This window comes from Sceloporus occidentalis, unplaced genomic scaffold (genome assembly GCF_023333645.1).
Source record: "Sceloporus occidentalis isolate IW3139 unplaced genomic scaffold, rSceOcc1.0.p SCAF_311, whole genome shotgun sequence".
NCBI lineage: Eukaryota > Metazoa > Chordata > Lepidosauria > Squamata > Phrynosomatidae > Sceloporus > Sceloporus occidentalis.
In genome coordinates, this window is record NW_028317291.1 from 264,553 (window position 1) to 285,579 (window position 21,027).

The window sequence follows — 21,027 nt, forward strand, 5'->3', positions numbered from 1 at the left end:
TCTTTTACAAGCTACTGTCAGTTATTGTTACTGCGGTGCCAAGTCACCAGATATCCATTATCAAAAATAGTTTTCTAACAAAAGATAAACACCATGTGTTCTTATTAGAAGCTTAACAGGTGCTTTTCATTGTAAAGCGAAGAGGGTGCACATTTCTCGATTAGAATGTATATTAACACTTTCATTGTTCATAGAATGACATGAGTTATGATCACCCAATTTATGCGATTAAACATCATGATAAGGTGAACTCCAAAAGCAAAGGTTATAGGGGTAAAAACCTACACAGGCCACCTATAATTATATATATATATATATATATATATATATATATATATATATATATATATATATATATATAATATAAAATCACATGTCACAACCTGACGCCTGTAGCATTCCTGTCTCACGGGAAGAGCGCTTGCAAGGAATAGTTTACTCAACTTGAATTTCATGCATTATGATTGTGGCACAATTATACAGCTGGCTTTATAAAACTTCCTATTAGTATTAGTTTTTCTTGAAAAATAAATATGTACTATTTTTATACGACATCCGAGGCACTAGCTCTCTGTTTTGCTTTGCATTTTAAAATGTCAATGCCAAAACAAACCTTAGTGTTATTGGCCAATAATTAGAGCCATTCCCCCCCCCGCAAATTCTAGAAACATAGTGAAAACCTTAATAAAATCCTTAATACAACCAAGGAAAAAACCTGCCATTATAAATCAAAGTTAGCACAGTTAAAATATGGCTCGGTTCTCTGACAGGAATATACATGGGTTTACATAGCGTGTAAATTGGAACAAGCCATGTGCAAACCAACTACACCAGATTTATGAAAAGGGGGCTAGTGGGGACACTAACATTTGCGCCATTAAAGCCCTAAAAGTACACACTCCAGTAGTATTGAAAAACAAAACATTAGCATATATTTCTGGCAGTGGATTGCTTTTGTCTTCCGCGTGTCTAAGCAATGTTTACATTAACAAAATCAAAAGAACCTGATTCTGTATATAAAAAATAGATTTCAGTGGCTCTGGCAGTAAATAAAAGAAAGTCGAAGAGATCCCACACTACATGACTAAACAGCCTCTAGATGTTGTCCTGGGATCACCCTATAAAATAAGAAAATAGTTATTTTAATGGCGGAATGATGATTGTGCAAAATAGTCTCCACACTCTATTCATAAAAACAATCGCACAATAGTGATGCATACTAGTGTCTCAAATTACACAAAAAGAAAATGTCAAGGTGGCCTTTATATAATGCAATATCAGTTTTGCTACATATTAGTAATCATTTCAGTGGCACTATACATGTGTGAGATATATATATATATATATATATATATATATATATATATATATCTATTATATTATATATAGAAGTCTAAGGAAGCAGTTTTAAGTCGGGGGAGGGTAAGAGTGGCATATAGAGGGTTTAAATGAGTATCAGGGAGGCAGAGTGGGATATATGGGGTTAAAAGGAACATCAGGGAGGCAGAGTGGCATATAGGGAGTTAAAAGGAATATCAGGGAGGCAGAGTGGCATATAGGGAGTTAAAAGGAATATCAGGGAGGCAGAGTGGCATATAGGGGGTTAAAAGGAATATCAGGGAGGCAGAGTGGCATATCTGGGGGCATAAGGCATAACTGGGAGGCAGGTTGGCAAATTAAATTAGATTTTTTTTCTCAATCAGTTTTTATTAAATATGACTTGTTATAGGGCAGTCTTATATTCAGTCTATGTTTCCTAAATTAATATTTAAATTTTGGAGGGGTCGTCTTATAATTATGCACACGTTAGATGGTTACATGCCTTTTCACTGCTTTAACCTTTTGAGGACATGACTGTTTTTAGAATGTTGTACCGTTCAAGACACAGACTGTTCTTACATTTCTGCTGTGTTTGTGTTTAGCTGTCATTTTCTTTTTTTCTCATTTACTGGACCCACACATGTTATATATTGGTTTTTTTCTCAGATATCAAGGGCTTTCTTTAGATTATATTGATCATATCATGTAATGTGTTCGAAAAAAAGAAAATAGTGAAAAACAAAACACTTTTTCAAATATTTTACTCATCTACAAACGCTAATAAAAAAACCTGCTAAATACACTCTATTTGTCCTGAGTTTTAAAATACCCAATGTTCACGTGTCTTTCTGTAACATTGTTTTTTGCAAGTTATAGGGCAATATGTACAAGTAGCATATTACTATTACAAAAAACTTTTTTTTTTGCGATTGCGACACTAACACTGATATCTGTCATGAATCCCCTGAAAAACTACGCACATGTATATATTTTTCAAAAGTAGACAAATTCCCATGTTACAGGATTTCTCAGTGTTTGTATGTTGTATGGTATATGTGAAGAACCATGTCTGATCTTCACTGTTATAATAATAATAATAATAATAATATTTATGTGTACCTCGTTTGAATGTGGCTGCAGCTCCAGCCTTCAAAGAGACGATCCTTTAATCTGTCTGGGGCTCCTAATCAGCCAGCACAGCCCTGTCTGCCCAGACGGCACCCGCACTACAGGGGGGATAACACAGGTGGGGGAACCCATTGTATCCCTTAATCCCCTCACCTGATACATCCCCCTGTATACCGATGGGATTTGTGAGGGGATGTGGTTGATGGGATTTGCGATGGGATGTGGTTGATAGGATTGGGGGTTGGGTTCGGTGCACAGTGAATGGAGATTGTATATAAATTCAGTGTGTTTGTAATAAAGAGAGTTCTGTTTTAACCTCAAAGCATGAAGTCCTGTCTCATGATTGAGGGAAGTGCTGGTCTGTGACTGCTTTCTTCGGACAGCCACAGCCTGTCCGCCTACTGGGAGAGGGAAGGAGCTGACGGGCGGATGTGTCCAGTCTGGGGCACAGGACGATCCGTCACAGTATAGCATATAGCATTCCCCAAAACAGAGGCCAGGCTTAGATGGGCAGTCAGGGCAGCAGTATGATGAATCACTTCTTATCCTGCTTTTGTAGCAAACTCTACACCTCTTCTGGGGCATTTTTGGGGTGATTTGCATCTGAAAATCCAGAAACCTGTATTTGTCCAGGGTTGGTCAGTTTAAAAAAAAAAAATGTATCATTTGATAAGGTAAATCGAATTGGTTGGGTTCAAAGATGTCCCCAAAATAGGACACATATAGGAGTGACCATATATCAAAATTCCAAATTTGTTTTACCTCCCAAATAACCCGACAAACCCATACATGGGGGGCTTAACTGTACTCACGAGATGTTGCTGAACACATATTGGGGTGTTGTCTGAAGTAAAATGTGTATACGGAGAACAAAAATACCACCAACAAATGCTGGTGGTAAATTAGTGCATAGAAAGGGTTAAAATACTGACATTTTAAATACCCCGGGGTGTCTGGTTTTCAAACATATATGGTGTGATGGGGTAAATTGAACTGGCCCAATTAACACATGGGGGCAGGATGAACACCTGTCAAAATCCCATTTTTAAAAATGCACATTTCCCAAATGTGGCCCTTTATCTCCCAAATAACCCAACAAACCCATGAATGGGTGGTATCACCGTAATCAGATGTTGATTTATACCTGAAGTAAAATGTGTGTGGAGGAACCCCCCCACAAATTTTTTTTACTAGCATAAAGTTTGACAATGGCCGATGGTAGAATTAGAGCATGATGTATCTAATTTTGGTATACGGTTTCATGGGGTAAATAGCATTGGCCCGTTTCAAAGTTGTCCCAAAAAACACATGGGGGCAGAATCACCAGATTTAAAAAGAAAAATGGTTTTGAAATAGCAAAATGATACGTATACTTATTGCCCTACAATTTGCAAAAAAAAGAAAAAATCAGGACAAATAGTAGATTCTATTTAGCAGGTTTGTTAACGAGCTTTATAGAGGAGTAAAAGTCATTTTTTCTTAATTGTCCCCATTTTATACTTTTTAGTAAGTAATATGATACAATTAAAGTAATGGCATCTAAAGAAAGCCTTTCTTTTTCTGAAGAGATTATATGTAATTTCTGTGGGTTTAGTAAATGAGAAAGATAATTACACCTAAACACGAGCAACACACAAATGTTAAAACAGCCATTGTCACCAAGGGGTTAAAATAAATTCTCACCAATATTTGTTTTGGGATTTTAAGTAGTAATAAAAAAATTGTGAGAGTTGGTCTATAAAATATTTGGTATCCAATGAATGTCCCTGTTGCTAATCATCATACTTCTTTATATACCCCTGAGTAAAAAAGTTGGGTAAAGTGGTTTGACAACTTACGTACTATCCAGTTCAGTATGGTTGTTATTTACCTGCTGGTGGAAAAGATCTTCCTCACCAAAGTCTGCTTCCTCCTCTTCTTCATCTACATCTGTCAATACAGACTTTGCGATTGTTCTCACTGCCACTTCCTATGGGTGCAATGAAAAGTTGACAGATTGAATTGATGCCAGAGAAGAGAATATTCTGACTCAAGCTCCACATAGCATGGTTCACTAAATAGCATTTGAAAGAGCTATTAAGAAGCAAAGGTTATCTTTGTGGCTTCGTTATCCATCATGTAAAATAGTGCAAAAGGATGGTTTTCCAATGGCTTTCAGAACTGTATAGTAAAGTATGTCAGCTTCTACCGTACAACATTCCTTCAAATCCTTTATTGTCTGAGAACCTTTTGCGTTAACTGCATTATTCAGACTCGCATGGTGCTCCCCAGATGCAATACATTGTCAGACTTTTTCAATGATCATTGTTCATAAAAATAAAAAAAAAATCCTCATGTTGAGGAATGGTCAGAAACGTGAACAAACCTCCTCATCTGTGTTAACCAAGTAGGTTCTGATGTTGCTACCCGTTCCCCAGGAGCCCTGAGTCTTCCAAAGCAAGACCGCAGGAGGGCTATGAGAAACACCTGCATCAGCACCATAGATCTAAATAAGAGAAAAGAAAAAAACATTAGAGGCAAAGGCCTAGCACCAGTGCAAGCTTCCACATCTGATAATTTCCTAGGACAAAATACATGTAGTGCAGATTAAAAAAGTACCGTATTTGCTCGATTATAAGACAAGGTTTTTTTTCAGAGCAAATGCTCTGAAAAGTACCCCTCGTCTTCTAATCGGGGTCGTGCTATAATCAGACCTCACCGCTGCAGGGGACCTGGATCCTTCTGTCTCCCCCCCATACACACACACTTACCGGTGCTTCCAATCCTGCTGTATACCGGGGCAGCGGGTTGACGTCCACGCGATCTGTGTAGACAACTTCCGCTGCAACCGGATGGAGGTGTGGCTAGCAGCGGGGGTTGTCTGCGTCCATTGCGCAGACCTTTCCCGATTGTCAGAGATCAGAGTTCCCCGCACCGGTGCGGGGAACTCTGACCTCTGACAGCCGGGGAAGGTCTGCGCGATGGACGCAGACAACCACCGCTGCTAGCCACACCTCCATCCGGCTGCAGCGTAAGGAAGACTGCTGCCCGGTATACAGCAGGAAATTGGAAGCGTGTGTGTGTGTGTGTATAAGTGTTAAATGGGGGCATAGGGCATTTCTGGAGGCAGAGTGCTCTATGAAATGCCTTTTAACCCCCTGAACGCCACTCTGCCTCCTGAAATGCCTTATACCTCCCTATATGCCACTCTACCTCATAATATGCCTTTTAACCCCCTAAATGCCAGAGTGGCATATAGGGGTATAAGGCATTTCTGGAGGCAGAGTGGCACATAGGGGGTTAAAAGGCATATCATGGGGCACAGTGGCATATAGAGGGTTAAAAGGCATATCATGGGCCACAGTGCCATATTGGTGTGGCAAGCCTGGGGGCAGATGTGCGTAACTGGGGGGCAGGTTGGAAAATACAAGGAAATAAAAACAAAAAAAATATTTTTCTCAATCATAGCTTTTATTAAAAAATGTAATAGTTTACATGTAAATATATAAGGGGACAGTACAAAGATCACTCCCAGGACCTATTTATACCCAGGACTGTATCTATAACAAGGGGACATCCTCTACGGTTGGAGGAAAGAAGGTTTCTACACCAGCACAGACGGGGGTTCTTTACAGTAAGAGCGGTGAGATTATGGAACTCTCTGCCAGAGGAAGTGGTGATGGTAAACTCAATAAAAGAGTTCAAAAGGAGCCTGGACGTGTTTCTTGAAAGCAATAATATTACAAGTTATGGATATTAGATTAATAGGGACAGAACGTTGATCCAGGGATTTATTCTGATTGCCATATTTGGAGTCGGGAAGGAATTTTCCCCCTGGTATGGGGCAATTGGCATCTGCTTCATAAGGGTTTTTTTGCCTTCCTCTGGATCAACACAGTAGGGACACAATATGTATATAGGTTGAACTTGATGGACTTTGGTCTTTTTGCAACCTTATGAACTATGTTACTATGTTACATGAATTAACATTTACTGGTAAAACTTTTTTCCTATAGGGTCGTCTTATATTCAGGCTCTCTTTTTTTCCTAAATTAATATTTAGATTTTGGGGGATCGTCTTATAATACGGTATGTCCTTATATATTACACACACACACACATATCGATTCTTGGTTCTGTTTACACCCCTAACTACCGAGATACATTTAATCTCCAAGTCTGTAAAGCCACATCATTCTTGTTCAGCTGTCCAGGGGTTGTGGAATTACAGGAAAAATGACATCACATGTCTATGCATCAAAGCATCATGGGAGGGTTTGACCGTTTAGTATCAAGTGTAACTACCTTTTCTAATTTACCACCATTCAGTAAAAGTATGAATTTATAGAACTAACCTTAACAGATTGACCTGCTTTCAGCACATACTTTGGGGTGAATTTGTAAACTATTTCTTCTTCATCTCCAATTTTGCTCTTTAGCCTCCAGTTTCCTAGCGACTGATCCTAAGGGAACAAAAAAGATAAAACTAGGTATTTAACATAAACAGGTTATGCAGCACTGGAAACAGGTGACATTTAGACATAAGGTACGCTTGTTAAAATTCACCCACATTACTGATGTATTTTCTGTAAGAGTCATCATTAGTGAACTAAATTATGAAACTATACACAAGGTTATAACCATTTAAAGTGGGAATCTAAATGTGCACATGCACTACATTTCACATTTCAGGACCAAAATTGTATTGTTTTCTCTGAAACCGGTCACCATAACATGACGATGTTCACTGTAACCACTAGATATTCCATAGGAAGGCTGCAGATTTCTCAACAATATCATTTTCCAGAACTACCTTGTCAGAATTATTTTTCAGGTGGACAAACTTCCCCTCAAGGTCAACCTCCTCAATGCTGATGTTTCCGGTTGCCGTTGCCTGCTGGGACAAATGAAATCTGCTGCTGCGAGCACCACTGGTCACTATGCTACTGGAGCCCTCAGCGCCTGAAGCACCGGCAGTAGCTCTGAAGGTTGCTCCGCCTGCAGAGCCGTAAATCTCCGCACCCTCTTCCACTTCTTCTGTTTCGATGCGTTTTCGCTTGCTCCGAGAAGACCGGGCTGCCGAGGCGCTGCTGCTGGAAGTGGCTCGCGATACTGTAACACGTGATTGTGGACTAGGCGATAGCTTCAACCTACAAGGCAAGATTCATATGCTCAAGTGGACCGGCTTAAAAGGGATGTTTCTTGTTAGACTTCTCTAAACAAAATCATTTCAATGCAGAATACCCGTAGTTTTTTTGTTTGTTTTTAAAATTTCGATGTAATGTTTGTTTAGTTTGTATGAGAGAGATCATTAGCACAGACCAGCATAATTCAAACTGGCTCATATTACTGAACAGTAAATTATGCTGTAAAGAGGTTTTATAATCAGTTTTAAATAATTTGATGTTTACTCAATGTGGATTAGGCTGTGACAACAAAAAGAATTCCCATTATTCTGGAACCTGCTTAGAAAGCAGCCCAGGCTGTCAGGCAGTCTTGTTCGTGTGATTACAGCACAGACAAACAGATACAGCGGCACTCTTTAAACAATCTCTGTGGTGGGCCGGTCACATTACTCGCAGCGAGGTTAAACCAAACGCCAAAGCAATTCCAACTATTGCAAAAACAAGAAGCAACCACTACATGTAGAGTTAATTGATTTCGATTGAAATTAGTGTAGCCAAGACTCTTTCTTCAAAAGGGATATTTTTTCAACTTGAGCACAAAACGTGTTTGTCAAGTACATTGGTCCAAGATAAAAGAGCTAGAACACATACAAATGGGCAGCAGAACTCTAGAACTGTTTAAAATATATATTTTGACCAGATGATACTTAGACTAAATTCATTTGGTGGGAGTTCTTGTAAAGTGCAGTCAAAGACGACCAAAATAGCAGCACTGCAAAATTTAGGGGCATTTACAGACCAAAATGCAGTAATAAAGATTTGATGGGTTCCTAAGAAAAAAAAGGGACAGCAATGGTTACACATTTTTTTTCACAAATTGGTAAAAGGGATTTCTACACCAATACCTGTTTTCATGCTAAACTGCCGTTCCGTTTAAAACAAATGCTCATTTAGTGTACTGGTGTAGAAGAACAAAAAAAAAAAAATTCTTTACTGTACTGTGGAATTAAAACACCATTACCGCTCCTCCTCGCCTTCCAGCAGTTTACGGTATGCGTTTATCTCCATGTCCAAAGCAAGCTTGACATCCAGCAGTTCTTGATATTCAGTCAACTGCTGCTGCATCTGGTCACGCATATCTGCCATCTCTCGCTCTTTAGCGTCCAACAGTTTCCTGAACTTATCACGGTCACTTGCTAGCAAGTCCTCTAGCTCGCGGATACGCTCCTCTGCAGCATTGGCCTAGAGTCGAACAATGCATTTCTTAATAAAACGTAGTTCTGGGTTGTATTCTCAGTAGGTACACTGGTTTACCATTATTTTAATAAGCAACATATTTACAAAAGAGCCAGACATTTCCAAACTGTAAAAAATAGATTAATAAACTTCAAAATCAAACTTTTAGGAAGGCCACTGTTTAAACAGCAGCGATTATGGTGCTCAACATACCTGTTTCTGTAGGCCTGACAGCTGGTAACTTAGTGTCTCAATCCTCATACGTGCTTCAGAAAGCTCCTCACGTGCCGTGTTGGCAGCTTTGTCATTATGGTCAGAGGAAAGTCTGATGTTGTCCAACTGCAAAGACCAAATTATTGGTGGAGTTACAAATGTGTAAAAAAGAAGACGTAGAGAAACTTGAGTAACACCAAGTGATCTAGCAAGATTTCATGCTGAAAAAAAGAGTTTACTCTTAAAATAAAACAATTCAACCAAGAGATGGCTGGCACATCCAAGAAGTTGGGTAATGTCTCAGTATTCTAATGAAACACTTTGATTGATATATATATATTATTACTCTTTTATTTATATAGCGTATAGCGCCAACAGTTTACGCAGCGCTTAATACAATACATAAATTCAAGGGGTATGACAAGACAAGAATTGACAGATTAAGACAAACCGATACATTAGGTGGAGAGAGCACTGGATATATATATATATATCCAAAATTAACAATTGCACACCAGTTACCACTTTTTTAGCCCGGCGCCAAGTAGCTGCAACAGCAAATCATAAAACATCCAAAAATAGTTACCGGCACTCCAGGGAATTCTTTAAATCATTCGAGAAACTGCAGTTTTCTAATCAACGTTTCAGTCTGTTTATTAGACTTTCATCAGGACATGATGAAAGTCTAATAAACAGACTGAAACGTTGACTAGAAAACTGCAGTTTCTCGAATGATTATTTAAAGAAGTCCCTGGAGTGCAGGTAACTATTTTTGGATGTTATATACATATACATACATACGCATACATATATATACATATACATATACATACATACATACATATATATATATACATATACATACACCGTATTGGCTCGAATATAGGCCGCCCCCGTATATAGGCCGCACCCTAAAAGTTTGGTGCTTTTTTAAAGAAAGTTTTTTTCTTTAAAAAAGCACCAAAAAAAAACATGCTGCCACTCTGTCTCCCCCCCCCGAGATATGCTGCCACTGTCGTCTCTCCCCCCCCCCCGCCCGAGATATGCTGCCACTCTGCCGCCCCCCCCCCGACTTACCAGAGCAGACTCCCGGGTGTCTTGCGGGGCTGGCGGGGGACATCTACGCAATACGCGTATACAACTTCCGGTGCCGCCACTCTTCTCTGGTAAGTCTCCGGGGCAGATTCCCGGCAAGGGAGATTGTTAAAGCACATCGTGCAGACGTGCCGGCAGCGGAGGCTGTTTACCCGCATCGCCGCAGCCGGTGACCATCCGCACGACACGCTTAGACAACCTCCCGTGCCGGCACCCCCCCCCCGTAGGATACAGGTCCCCTGGACCGCTGCGGGGGATCTGTATCCTAACCCCGCTGCCTGCCCGGGCACTAGACCCCGAATATAGGCCGCACCCCCACTTTAAAGACTTAAAGTGGGGGGAAAAGTGCGGCCTATATTCGAGCCAATACGATAGATAGAGAGATATATATATATATATATGCACAAGGATGACACAGAAAAGTCTTAGAACAGTTTAGTACCTTTGCCTGGTATGTTTGCTCCAGTTCCTCCTTGTACATCCTCACTTGTTCATCATGCTGTTTTCTAAGCTCATCAAGGGCCTGGGCCAATTTTGACTCAAACTCATACTGCTGTCCCCTGTCCACTTCTACTACACGACGCTCATGTCGCTTCCTTGTCTCCCGGGACTCCTGTGGGGCAAATGAAACACGAAGAGTGAGTAAATAAATCCAATCGGTCACATCACTACCTGTGATGACATTACAGTGTCGATATACCTCCTCGTATACATTCTTCCTGAAGGCTAACTCCTCCTGAAGACTTTGGCAGCGATTCTCCAAATCAACACGCATCAGGGTTTCTTTTTCCAGCTGTTTTTTAGCAACACTGTGAGCATCTTCAACCTAGAAACAACAAGTTGTGTGTAATTAACATCCACATAAGAATTATTGCAGACTAAGACCTACAAGCAGTATAAGTGAATAATAAAAAGAAAAAAAAAAATCTTAAGATCATTGAAGCCAACTGTTACCATCTGTATGCCACAGTAACCATTAATAAAAGTAGCAATAAACTTATAAGGTCACAAAAACACTACTTTGCACCAAAGATTCATGATCAAATGCGTGTTAGTAGCATGTCCCTAGCAAAATTCACTATTGATTTAATACCTTCGCAAGCTGAGCCTGCAAGTCTGCCAAATTTGCTTCCAGATTCCTCCTGTCACTGAGGGCTGCACTAAGTTCTGCCTCACTCCGGTGAAATAATCCTTCCAGGTCCTTGATGCGCCCCTGTGCAGCAGCCAGATCGGCATCTTTCTTCTTGTAGCTGCAGATTTCAATTAAAATACAGTTACCACCAAAACAGATACCGAAAAAAACTGTTTTATAACTATTGGCACAATAAGAAGTCTTTCAGCACACAGGAAGGGAATCAAACACATTTTCAATACCTTGAGGCACATCATAGCAAAAAAGTGTAAATTCATATTTAAAGAATGCCATTAAATACTATTGACAAAACATTTAACTGTTAACAGTGTAGTTTAGCTGTATGCATATTTACTGGTGACTGGCTTATCTGTAATCAGTTTGTTTTTTTTGGTTTTGTTTTTTTTAATTCCTTATTTTACTTTTGTATTGATGTATTAGAAACACTTCATGGTGAAGTATACAGAGACTGCAGTATTGGGTATATATAACAGAAGCCGTTGCATAAAGATACCATAATTGCCTGTGAAAAAAGGTCTCACAGTGTAAAATAGAATTTTTTTTTTTTAAATGCAAACTAATTTCCTGCCAGGAAACCACTCCTGAAAAGGAGTCAATTATGGTGGCGAAACACACACCAAACCCTTCCAGGCAAAATATTGAGAACAATGACAAGTCTTGCTTTTCTAAAACAAACAAAATAAAACTCCTAGGTCCACCGGCTCGGGGAGGAATTTGATTCTCTAATGCTGTGGTAGTTACGAGTAATACACGGTGACAAAATAAAAAGGCACGGTGCACAACCAATACATCCGTATACAACGTATCTCTGATTAAACTGGGGCCAGCTGAAGACAAGACTACATTTGTTGATCTACAAGCCACCATTCATTCACACAATTCTATCTTTATGAGGCAGGCCCACTTTAAAAATTCGCAGTTGTCTTGTCAATCTTTCTCCAGTTGTCACGACAAGCTAAACATCAGACAGCCATTCTTTATTATGAAGGTTTATGGTAATCAATAAACAAAATATGAACACCAAACATGAACTTTTAATCTTACTTTTAACCCCTTCGTGACAAAGGCTGATTTTACTTTTTGTACCCTTCGTGACAATGGCCGCTTTAACATTTCTGCGCTGCTCGTGTTTAGCTGTAATTTTCTTCTTTCCCGTTTACTGAACCCACACACATTAGATATTGTTTTTTTCAGGACAAGAAGGGCTTTCTTTAGATTACATTGTTTTGATTGTATCATATTATTTACTATTAAAAAAAGTATAAAATACGGTGAAAAATTTAGAAAAAAAATGGCCCACGCAATTTACCCCATCATATATTTTAGAAAACTAGACAGCCCAGGGTATTCCAAATGCTAGTATTTTAACCCTTTACAAGCACTAATTCTACCATCAGCCTTTGTCAAACTTTATGTTAGTCATTTTTTTTGCATTTGTTTTTTCACACACATTTTACTTCAGGTATGAATAAACAGGTTCTGGTATATGTCACAATCATAAAACACCCCAATATGTGTTTAGCAACATCCCCTGAGTACAGCGATACCTCACATGAATGATTTTGCCTGGCTGTTTGGGGGCAAAAGGGCCACATTTGGGGCATGCGCATTTTCAATGTTGAATTTTGGCATTTGGGGATCCACTGCCCATGTCCTATTTGGTACATGTTTGAGCCAGGCCATTTCAGTATGCCCAATAAAGCCATATATTTTTGAAAACTAGACACCCCAGGGTATTTCAAATGCTAGTATTTTAACTCTTTCTATGCACCATATCTACCACCAGTCTTTGTCAAACTTTGTGTAGTCATTTTTTTGCATTTGTTTTTTCACACACATTTTACTTCAGGTATGAATTAAAAGGTTCTCGTATATGTCACTGTCATAAAACACCCCAATATGTGTTCAGCAACATCTCCCGAGTACAGTGATACCTCACATGAATGATTTTGCCTGGCTGTTTGGGGGCAAAAGGGCCACATTTGGGGCATGCGCATTTCTCAACGTTGAACTTTGGCATTTGGGGATCCACTGCCCATGCCCTATTTGGTACATCTTTGAGCCAGGCCATTTCAGTGTGCCCAATAAAACCATATATTTTTGAAAACAAGACACCCCAGGATATTTTAAATGCTGGTATTTTAACTCTTTGCATGCACACATTTTACCACCAGAATTTTTTCAAAGTTTGCAGTAGTATTCTTTTGTGTGTATTTTTCCCCCACACACCTATGTTATGTATGAATTTACAGATCCTGGCATATGCCGCTGTCACACGACACCCCAATATGTGTTCAGCAACATCTCCTGAGTACAGCGATACCCCACATGCATGGGTTTCTCATTTTTGGGGGGAACTAAAAGGCCACATTTGGTACGTGTGCATTTTTCTAATTGGAAATTAGATGTGTGGCCATCCTCCCCCCCGTGTTAATTGGGACATTGTTGAATGCGGCCAATTCAATTTACCCCATCAAATCATACATTTTTTTAAAGTAGACACCCCATGGGCATTTAATATGCCAGTATTTTAACTCTTTCCATGCGAGAATTATTTTAAGCTAATTTTAGGACTTGCTCACAAAAATATATTTTTTATATATATATTGTAAATTTTTTTTTGCCTTTTTTAAAACATTTTAAAAAAAAAATTTCAACTTGAAGGTTCCCCTGATAGTGACATCAGAGGGAAATGATTTTTTCATTTTACTGTTTTTTTTACTATTTTTTTCTATTAATTTAATTTTTTAATTTATTTTTACTAATCACACTGTGATTAGAAAGCTGGGCTCCATTGACTTGCATGGTTGAATGCAGTACCTGTATTCCACCTGCAAGTGGAGCCAGAGTTCTCTAGAGGGTCTGGAGACCTTCTAGCGAACTTTTGCATCTTTATTGTTTTTTTTCCCGGGTCACCGCCATCTCGCGGATGGTGAAGACTGCGTGCAGCTGCGGCTGTGACCGCTCTCCAGAGCGGTCACAGTCCATCCTAGGGTAAGTGTTTGGTGTCGCTGGATGCCTCCTGATCGAGGCATTCCAGCGACACCATTTAAGTTTAGGAGGTGATCGTTGATCGCCTCCTAAACGCTTTTAAAACGGGTGTCCACCGCCATACATTGTATGGCGGATGTTGACGCCCCGGGGAGGGGCCAGACATGGCCCTTGGTGCCGATCGTGGCGTTGCTGAATGCCTCGAGGTCACGGATCGATTTTTTTCACCCGTTTTAACAAATGACGGTCCTGGCACGTCATTTGTCGCTAACGACTTGTTTTTCCGTGACGTGCCCGGACCGGCAATTGTCATCAAGGGGTTAAACAAAATGGATAGTCATTAAGATGAGCTACCGGCTATATCTATATATTGTAAGCCAGAAGTTATGAAAAAGAAAAAAGAAATCCCTAAAATTTAGGTAAAATAAAAAGCTAGAAAATTTAAGTATAAAATATACACAAATTAAGTGACAACTGACTTACTTCTTGGTTAACTCTTCAAGGTCTGAACAGTATTTCCCCAGTTCAATCTGCAGTTTGGCTCTCTCTCTTGCGGTTTCATCCAAGACTCTTCGAGCATCAGCAAGTTCTGCCTCGTACAGATGTTTAATGCCGCTAACCTGAAATGCATTCGATATAATAGTAAATCAAGTAATCTTACCGACATTAGGAAGCGTGGGAATGAACAGGCATTTCAATAATGGCAATCAGAATATACCTGAATTATATCTGCACATTATATGAACATTTTTGTAAATTATACACAACTAATAAATGAGAAATATTTACATTTTCATTAACCAGCCCTGATTTAGATGCGTATATAGTTTTCATTTTGTATCCCCTACCTAATCTTATCTAATGCTCCACTAACCCACACTCACAACACAAACTACCAAATAGTAACTTAAAAGTATATAATAAAAAAATAAACGTAAAAATATTAAAATTAGAAAAAATAAATAAACCAGGGTCTTGGGGGATCAGTGAATCCCTGTTTCTTACATACTGTCTCTTGAGCTCTTGATCACAGTGAGAAGGAGAGAGAGAACAGAGACACAAAGATAGTGCTTGCAAGCTGCTGGTGCATGAAGGTCAGCCTGGCCATGCCCTTGCTAGTCGGGGCCAAAATTTATGGCCTCAAGCTTAGTGATGCTAATGTGAGAGCGCTCAAAATGAGCACTTTCACATTAAGTGGTTTTAAATGCCCAAACTTCTGCTGAAGAATTTCAGCGATGACATCACTGGGGATCCCCTCACACAGGTCTCCGAGTAGGTTTCTCTGCTACTGATCACATCCTACAGTGTGGTCAGGAGAGAAGAGCTGCAAGCCTGCAGGCGTGTGAGAAGAGGGAGAAAGCAGGCCTGCCACCTGCTGCTGGGCCACAATGGAAGCATCTCCTCCAGAGCCTGCAAATGTAGTTAAGCTGAGAGGGGATCCTATATGTAGATGTGTGATGCATGGAGTTTGAATATGTAAGTGTTAGCATATGTGTGTGTGCAAAGCTAACTGTGAAGCTAGAATTATTGGTGCATATCATACAAAAGTACTTTTTTTTTCCTACAAGAATGTTTTTTTTAGGTTTCCAACATTTGGTTTCTGTCGGACTGGGTAAATGTAACCCGCTGTAATAGTAAGAAACTTGTAAAAAGTTATGTGCCTACAACAATTATGGAGAATAAATGTATTTCTCAATCTCAACAGCAGATGGCAGGAGATGCTGTGTGTGTCAGCATGGGTCTGAACAAGCTGTCATTGAACAGTTTTGAAACCACAACCTTTGTTTTATAAAGAGCTCACAATTTGGAAATAAAAAGTATAAGATCAATTGATGGTAGAAAAATGATGGAATTGCTTTCTATACAACATTGTTATAAACATATATTACACACACACCTGTATCCTGCCTGGTTGGCTTTCCCCAATGTATTCATACCCATAACATCTGGTACATCAGGTGTGCGACTGTTGTGCTTATGATGGTACTGTACTGTACTGTATCACCTCTTATTTTGCTGTAAACCTCTTCGTACTCTTTTGGAACCATGAAAGTGAAATTATGTTTAGAGTACTATTTAGGCCAAAAATAGTCTACTTTCTGTTAATTAGTTTGATACTATAGATCACACAAATGGCCAACTACAGACCAGCCAAATTACTGAGACACCTTTAACTCTCTATCAATGTGCAATTAAACTGATTTACAGTAAGTCTGATAGTATCCCCATTATTTGTATTGTAAAAAAAAAAGTGTAAAGGTTTTGGATTTAGGTACATTATACAAATTCCCAGGCAAGTTAGCGGGGACATTCCACAGGCCGTTATGGAAGAGCAGTAAGAACAATAAGTCTTACTGTCGGTGGGGGAAACATGTCAGAGGAAAGAATCAGTTCCTATGGTATGTGAACATAAACAACATGCAAGATTTGAAAATTGAAGAGTCTGACTGACAGGAGATAGGCACTCCACTTGCCACCATTAACTACAACCTAAGGGATCTAACGTATGACACTTTAAAAAACAAAAAAAATTATTGTGCGGTTAGTTACAAAAGGTCTCAAAAGTAAGGCGAAGAAGAAATGCTTGTGAAATGGGACATAACTCAAACAAGGGTGAGAGGCTTAGATGAAATGGGGGATGAAAGGGAGAGATTTCGTTTTAGAGTAATTAATGTATAGGAAGTTGCATACGCTAATGCATAACTGTGTAACTAGTAAAAAATGAAGTCAGAGATTGCATTCTCAACACAATCTGCATTGCGAAGGCCCACCAGTGATAACATTGAGGCAAAGCCAGACATCAGACACGTGTCACATGCCAAATAAGTATTCCCTGGACGAGGGGGGAGAATAAGGCAAGTAAAGTCATTAAAGCATGGCTTCTGGGAAGGATTTGGTAAAGAAAAGTGTTGATCTGAGGAAAGAAGGTGGAACAGCATCTTTCATCGTTAAATAGTAATATAATGTCAAAACACGCTCAGATGGGCTTTTTTGTGTATATATATATAGCACCATCATATTATGCAGAGTTGTACAATGGGAATATGTGGCAACTTTAACCGTTCTATAGGCACAAGTATAGGAGTGTTTTGAAAGACTAGAAAGATATGTGACTGCAGTTAAGTAATAAGTAATGTCATCACATAATAAGGTGGAAGAACGGATGTTAAAAAAAGATATTTAAACTACTTTCCTCTCTTGGATCTCTCTTATTACTTTAACAAGAGACTCCAGTGAACCTCTACAGCAAGAGCTTGAAGAAGTCTGAATAAAACTTGCAAATAATAGCCGAGTGGGATAGAGATATATATATATATATATATATATATATATATATATATATATATATATATATATATATATATATATATATATATATATATTATTATTCTTTGCAAATGCATTGAGGGATTCTGGAAACTCTCCCATATGCATTTGCTCTTTTTCCTTTAGCTTGCAGGAGATGTTTATTCTTTTCTGCGACTGGAGCTTCTCCTAAAGGTAACTATTTTTTTTTTTTTTAATTATTATTATTTATTTATTTTTTAAACAGGTTAAAGAATGCATATTTAAGTACTTTAGTATGTATTCTTTGCTGGTGAGGCCTGTTAACATGCTATAAAACTATACAAAAACAATTCTCAAAATTGATACGAAACAATGTATATGACCACGGTTTGGCCAATGATAATATTTAGGTAAAGCCAGCTGTTTATTTGGAAAACTGGAAACAAAAGTGCGACACAGACTTAACCCGACAACAGTAAATTGGTTGTGTAAGCGATACAAACACAGTGGATGACAGCTGACAGGAGAATAGAATCTCTAAACTATCCTATATTCTTACGTAAAAAAAAATAAATATCCACACAGATTAAAGACAAAAGGAAAAAATATACATTAAGAGCTTTAGTTCTTCCTTTGTTCTTTAAAAGAACAGAAGACCTTAAATGTTTGTCATGCTGAGGCTAGCAATACCTGACAGACCGCTGTCTATTCAACACTATCACCCTATTACAGGAGGTGAGAACATCAGGGGGGAAAAAAAAAAGTTTTTCGGGTTTATTGACAGAGCCATGGTTTACCGGATTAATCATCTATAATGTATAATTATTTGGTATAGAATATGCATAATGGATATGTAACCAATATCAGCCTAAAGAGTTTGTATTCCCAGCTTCCTCACTTTATTCAGCACTGAGAATGGCAGCCAGTGACCCGTCACCGAGTCATTAACAAGGCTCAGCCGCCCCAGCATAAAGGAAACCAAAAGGTGAAAGTTACTAAGGTTATGGCCCTGCGTAATGCATTGTTTAATTGGACTGCTGAAAAAGCACTTTTCACACCAACTCGCACTATAAATTACCCCCCCCCCAAGAGACAGCTACAAAAAAACTATGCTGCTTGTCACACTGTAACCACGTGGACGTTTCACTTGTAGTAGTTAGCATGTTTCCTCACGAATAAAAACATGAAGTGAATGGCTTAAAACAACTTCAAATCCAAAATCAGTTCCTAATAAGGCGGCAACTATGACACGAGCCAAAATCCGGCCGTATTGTCCCTAAAACGTCTGAATGGGCGCATAAAATCGGGGGCAATTACTACCTCAAATAACCCCTCGCTGAACAGACCACCGTGTTTATGTAGAAGCCGACTCTTCCCGCATCAATATCGCATCAATATACTATAGCCTTCCGCTGAAGGATACACTGACCTCAGGCCAGACAATACGAAACACACCGACAGACTCCTCGTAACCCTCGGAGTGCCGGGGCTGTGTGCCACCACCGCTCACCCCCCTGCGGTACCGAAACCGATGCCGGCCCAAGGCCGTCACGTGATTAGACAAAGGACCGCAGGAGTACCTGTCAACATCCTCTTTCCGATGGTCTCCGCCGCGACTCTTCCCTAACTTCGCCAACAGACATCTGAGACAACCTACCACGCCACCCCGACCCCGTATTGCCCACTGATTGCTTTCTATTAAGCCTCAACTCTCTTCTTACCTCCTTAGTGGTGACCTCCTCTTTTTCGGAGATCTTTAGCATCAGCCGGTCATTCTCCAGCTCCAGGGATCGCACCCGGTCTATGTAGACGGCCAGGCGGTCATTGAGGTGCCGCAGCTCCTCCTTCTCCTGCAGACGAGTGATACGAGTTGGCGAGAGAGGAGTGGAGGATCCCCTGGACGGAGACTGGAAAGCGGAGGCCGCTGAGCGACTCGGGGTAGAAGTAGCCATGTTGTAAGGTTTCCGATAAACACTAGTAAAGATAACACACAGAGTACGCCTAGCTGAGCCTTTCTCCTCGAGCAACGGTCAGTTTCATTCAACGGCGGGAGACGCCTATGCCAACCAATAGAACAGGAGCGCCGTGGTGACGTCATCACCACTGAGCGATCACAATGCCTTCAGCAGCCATGTGCATTCTGGGCAAATCAGTCCTATGTCTTTCCCGTCCTCTCGTTAACCCTCGAGAAGCCTACTCTGTTATTTTGTTCACGTGGGTTTTCAAACGTATATTGGAGTAAATAGCTGCGTTCTCGTGGTTGCTCATAGAGGGCATTTGTTATATTTTTTATTTTTGTTTAGTTTTGCAAATTAAGTCAGTGCCCGATAACAAAATGGCGGGCAAGCTTATAGCTGTCCGCTGATTAACCATAGACAGGGAGGGGGATTCCGGGAGTTGTAGTGTCTAGGGTTGGCATGCTGCTAGCTTGTGGGAACAATCTGTTTTCCTAATTAGTATTGTGATATTTTTTGTTGTCATTTTGTCTGTGGACACTGAGGTAATTTATATTTTCTTAGCCAACGTTATGTGAATAAATACCATAATGTATTTAGATTATAAACAAAATATCCATTAAACAGCATCATGTTATAATATCTTTGTTTGGAATGAAACCGTAAATGAATATATATTAGGAAATATATTTTAAGTTTATATTGCCAAAAATGGCTATGTTTATTTTTGCATGGATTTTATAATGGGGCCATTCAATTATGACTACCAAATTTAAACTAATGCTTAATATACATAGATTGTGCAGCGCTATGGAATATGATGGCGCTATTTAAAACAATAAATAATAATAATAAACATACAGTATTTTGATTGCATACTGTGATCACTATTCCTCTAAAGGTGTACTACATTTAAAAGGAACATATGAATAATTAAATTGTTCGGAAGCATCTTAGTGTACTGGAATATTTGGAGACATTTTTAATGCTTTGTTGATACACTGTGTTTGGTGGGTTAAAAAAGAAAAATGATTTCGTAACAAAGGAAGTGTAATCATAAATCATTTTTTTTTTCATTGAAACATAAATCAAATTCAGTGTCAGGAGATTTTTGTGAAGGTCTTGGCTTTTACAGCAAAAAAAACAACAAACAGTTGCTTTTGAAATGCAATTTATATTTAGACTTAAAAAGGTTTTTTCAGGTCACAATTCCAAGTGTCAATCAGGGGCTGTCCCCTGGAGCTATCTAGTCCCCTTCCCTAGTGCCCCCCCTTTGCTCTGCAAGCCACTATGAAGAACTGCTTGGCCCCTCCTGTTGCCTGTCAGTCAGGGTAGCATGCGTATTGAACAGATGTTGAGGAAAGGTATATGTATTGTGTGTGCGCACAAGCCCATCAATGTTGTCTGACATTTGAAGGCAGCTGGTGAAATGCTGCTTGTTTTACAGGGAGACAGTGGAGGCTGTTTTATAAACACACCATAAGCACATAATACAGGCAAGAAGAATATTAGCAGTTGATCCATATGAATATGTCTAAACCAC

At 39.4% G+C, this 21,027-nt stretch overlaps 1 protein-coding gene across 2 annotated transcripts; it reads right to left on the reverse strand.

Annotated features, from left to right (window-relative positions):
- Nucleotides 1-1,076: 1,076 nt before the first annotated feature.
- Nucleotides 1,077-19,481, reverse strand: LOC149274911 (lamin-B2.L-like). Of its 2 annotated transcripts, XM_089505114.1 has the most exons (13): nt 19,251-19,481; nt 14,725-14,861; nt 11,191-11,347; nt 10,798-10,923; nt 10,540-10,710; nt 9,003-9,128; nt 8,575-8,795; nt 7,448-7,577; nt 7,241-7,381; nt 6,783-6,890; nt 4,814-4,933; nt 4,319-4,417; nt 1,077-1,118 (listed from the first exon to the last, which is right to left on the reverse strand). In XM_089505114.1, exons 1-13 carry the CDS (start codon nt 19,479-19,481, stop codon nt 1,077-1,079), a joined length of 1,809 nt encoding a protein of 602 aa, XP_089361240.1. The 2 variants fall into 2 exon arrangements, with proteins under 2 accessions (XP_089361240.1, XP_089361239.1); XM_089505113.1 differs by having other exon boundaries at nt 7,241-7,577.
- Between the last annotated feature and the right edge of the window lie 1,546 nt (nt 19,482-21,027).